This window comes from Aplysia californica, unplaced genomic scaffold (genome assembly GCF_000002075.1).
Source record: "Aplysia californica isolate F4 #8 unplaced genomic scaffold, AplCal3.0 scaffold00198, whole genome shotgun sequence".
NCBI classification, from domain to species: Eukaryota; Metazoa; Mollusca; class Gastropoda; order Aplysiida; family Aplysiidae; genus Aplysia; species Aplysia californica.
The window spans coordinates 1,183,324-1,186,117 of NW_004797468.1; the positions used below are offsets into that span (position 1 = coordinate 1,183,324).

At 42.3% G+C, this 2,794-nt stretch overlaps 1 protein-coding gene across 1 annotated transcript in view; it reads right to left on the bottom strand.

Moving 5' to 3' along the window:
• Window positions 1-2,587, bottom strand: part of LOC101845240 (pre-mRNA-splicing factor SLU7) — a gene marked incomplete at its 3' end in the record, with an annotated part of 8,267 nt that extends 5,680 nt beyond the window's left edge. The window contains 2 exon segments of the mRNA XM_013082879.2: window positions 580-801; window positions 2,442-2,587. Coding sequence (XP_012938333.1) covers window positions 580-755 — 176 coding nt within the window.
• Window positions 2,588-2,794: the final 207 nt, after the last annotated feature.

The following is a 2,794-nucleotide window of genomic DNA, read 5'->3' on the forward strand; positions in this document are numbered from 1 at the left end:
CTGTGCCCATTAAGACATTATACCCTCCATAACTTAATGATAGAAAACGTCTCTACTGTGCCCATTAAGACATTATACCCTCCATAACTTAATGATAGAAAACGTCTCTACTGTGCCCATTAAGACATTATACCCTCCATAACTTAATGATAGAAAATGTCTCTACTGTGCCCATTACAGCATCCGTGTCATACAAAAGTCTTAGAAACTCCCGAAGTCAGAACGGTGGAAATATATGGAAATTTACAAAACTACGAAAAACTTCAACTGTTTCTCTCGACTTTCCCCTGACCTCAATAGATTATACAGCACCGGGATCGAGAACAAGTCTTCAAAATGTATTTGCACTATGGCCTCAGTTGGAAGTAGACTGAAGAAATGGGTTTTTTTAAACCATGCTACAATGAGAAAGCGACAGCTAAATCATTGATTAATCACAATCCGGAGATAGTGATAAAGGAAAAAGTGACAAAGCAGTCAAACATACTTTATTTCATCAACTAAACAGTGGTATCATTTTAGAAACAGGTACCGAATTTTTTCCCCTGAAATGTGAATGTAAAAAAAGACAGGACTTACTTCCCCTCCTCATCCTTCATGGCGGGCGCGGTACCGGCCTTCCTCATCTCCTCCAGTTCCCTCTCCTTCTTCCACTCCTCCCTCGACTGTTTGCGAGGCTCGTCCCCATCCTCCCCCTGCTCCTGCTTCAGCTTCCTGGCCACAGCAGACGGCGGCATGTTGAGCTGGAACGACATGATCACCTGGCTTCCAGGCGCAACACGCGGGCCACCAAACTTTCACCTGAAACGGCGTGGGAAAAAACAAAAAAAGAATTAGTATTAGCGACCCCATTGAAGAATAAGGGATTAATAAGGACTCTGAAAGGGAGAAATGTCTACGGTACGGCAGGTACATTAAGCAAGAAACATTTTACATATAAACAGGTGAGAGCCATCACATTGTACATGATTACATTTGAGGAAAAGACCTTACAGTACACAGTTATGACACACTCAGTAACTTGTTTTTATGACATCCATCTCACAACTGACTAGCCGCAGCAAACTCCAACAAAAGGAATCATACGATGTGTATACCCAGAATTACAATGGCTAAGGCTAGTTTAAATAAAATGAGCCCAATCCTCAAAAATAGAAACATCTCAATGAACACCAAAATGAAAGTTCTGAAATGCTATGTTTGGTCAACCCTTCTATATGGCTGTGAATGCTGGACAATCACTAAAGACAGTGACAATAAAAACAGAAGCAACAGAAATGTGGTTTCTTAGGAGACTGCTAAGAGTATCGTGGAAGGAAAAGAAATCAAATGAGGTAGTGCTCGATGAAGCCCACGTGGGACGCTCACTGTTAAAAACAATCAGGAAACGACAAAAATGCAGTTTTTGGGACACCTGAATAGACATAAGTGTCTTGAACATCTACCTCTCACTGGCAAAATTGAGGGCAAGAGAGGCAGGGGTGGCCCAGAACAACCTACTTAGGGAACCTAAACAAATGGGTAACAGGGAAAGATCAGGGAAACGTAGCTTTTTCGAGAGCATCCGATCAAAGGAATGAATGGAGAACCATGATCGCCACTGGATGATGATGATGATCATTTCGATACGACGATAGATTTCAATATTGTCAATAGGCCTACATATTAACGAACGGTGTAGCTGATTAGGTAGGCACGACGACTTGCACAGCCCCCCCCCCCCCGTCCTTCCACACACACACCCAACCTTTCCTTTTTGGGGGGTGATTTGCAATTGCCATGACAATGCACATTTGATGTTCACAAGTGTGCTATGAAATCACCGTCTCCCTTTAACCTTGTGGATTTGATGGGGTGGGACGAGATGACAGTGACGTCTTGACTGCACCAGTGTGACGAAAGGAACGTGAGACAAAATAACTGGTATTCAGGGAGGGGGGGCTTTCTACCCCAATTATTTAGTTCGATTTCTTTAAAATAATTGATCAGAACTGCGACAGTGTTTATACTAGATTACTAGATCTACAATCTAGACTAGAATGTAACCTAGACTTTAACTTTAAATAGTAAGTGGTCATGGCATGGAACATGTCATGATGTGGTGTGACCTGCAGACCCCCAAAAATACATACTGTGGTGGTGTTTGACCCCCAAAGCAGCGCAAGTTTACTTCTCTTGGCAACGACTACTTAGATCTAGTTAGACTTAGAATAGTCCGATCCACTTGAAAATTGCATCATCTCTGAAATAAAAATCTAGATCTAGAAAAGAGTGTGCCAACCGACAACCGTGGAAGGAACTTGCGTCCTGTGTTGCACTGACGGAGGAGGGTGACTTAGAAGCCGTGTAGGCCTAGATCTACATAAAAAGCTAGAATCTAGACTCTAGATCTAGTCTACATACAAAGCTAGATCTAGAATCTAGGCCTTCATGCCGCATACCACTTTATTTTCAAGAAGTCAATCACTGGATCAGGTGTCAAACGTCGCACTGTCGTTTACAAACAACACACGATATGATAACAAAACAAGGAAATCTGACTTCCGACACGGAAGCGGAAATAGCAAGCAGTCAACAGTGAGAAATTGTGTAAATAGATGCCTGTCATTCCAGGCAAAGGAGGAAGGCCGTCGTTATTCGGACTCGAGTCCGAATAATATTTTTTCATATTCGGACTCGAGTCCGAATTCCGATATATGAAAAAATGTTATTCGGACTCGGGTCCGGAAAAAAGGAAGTGTCTTCGTTCTATAGATCTAACGTTCAGTGCTTCCAATTTTCCGCCATTTTTTAG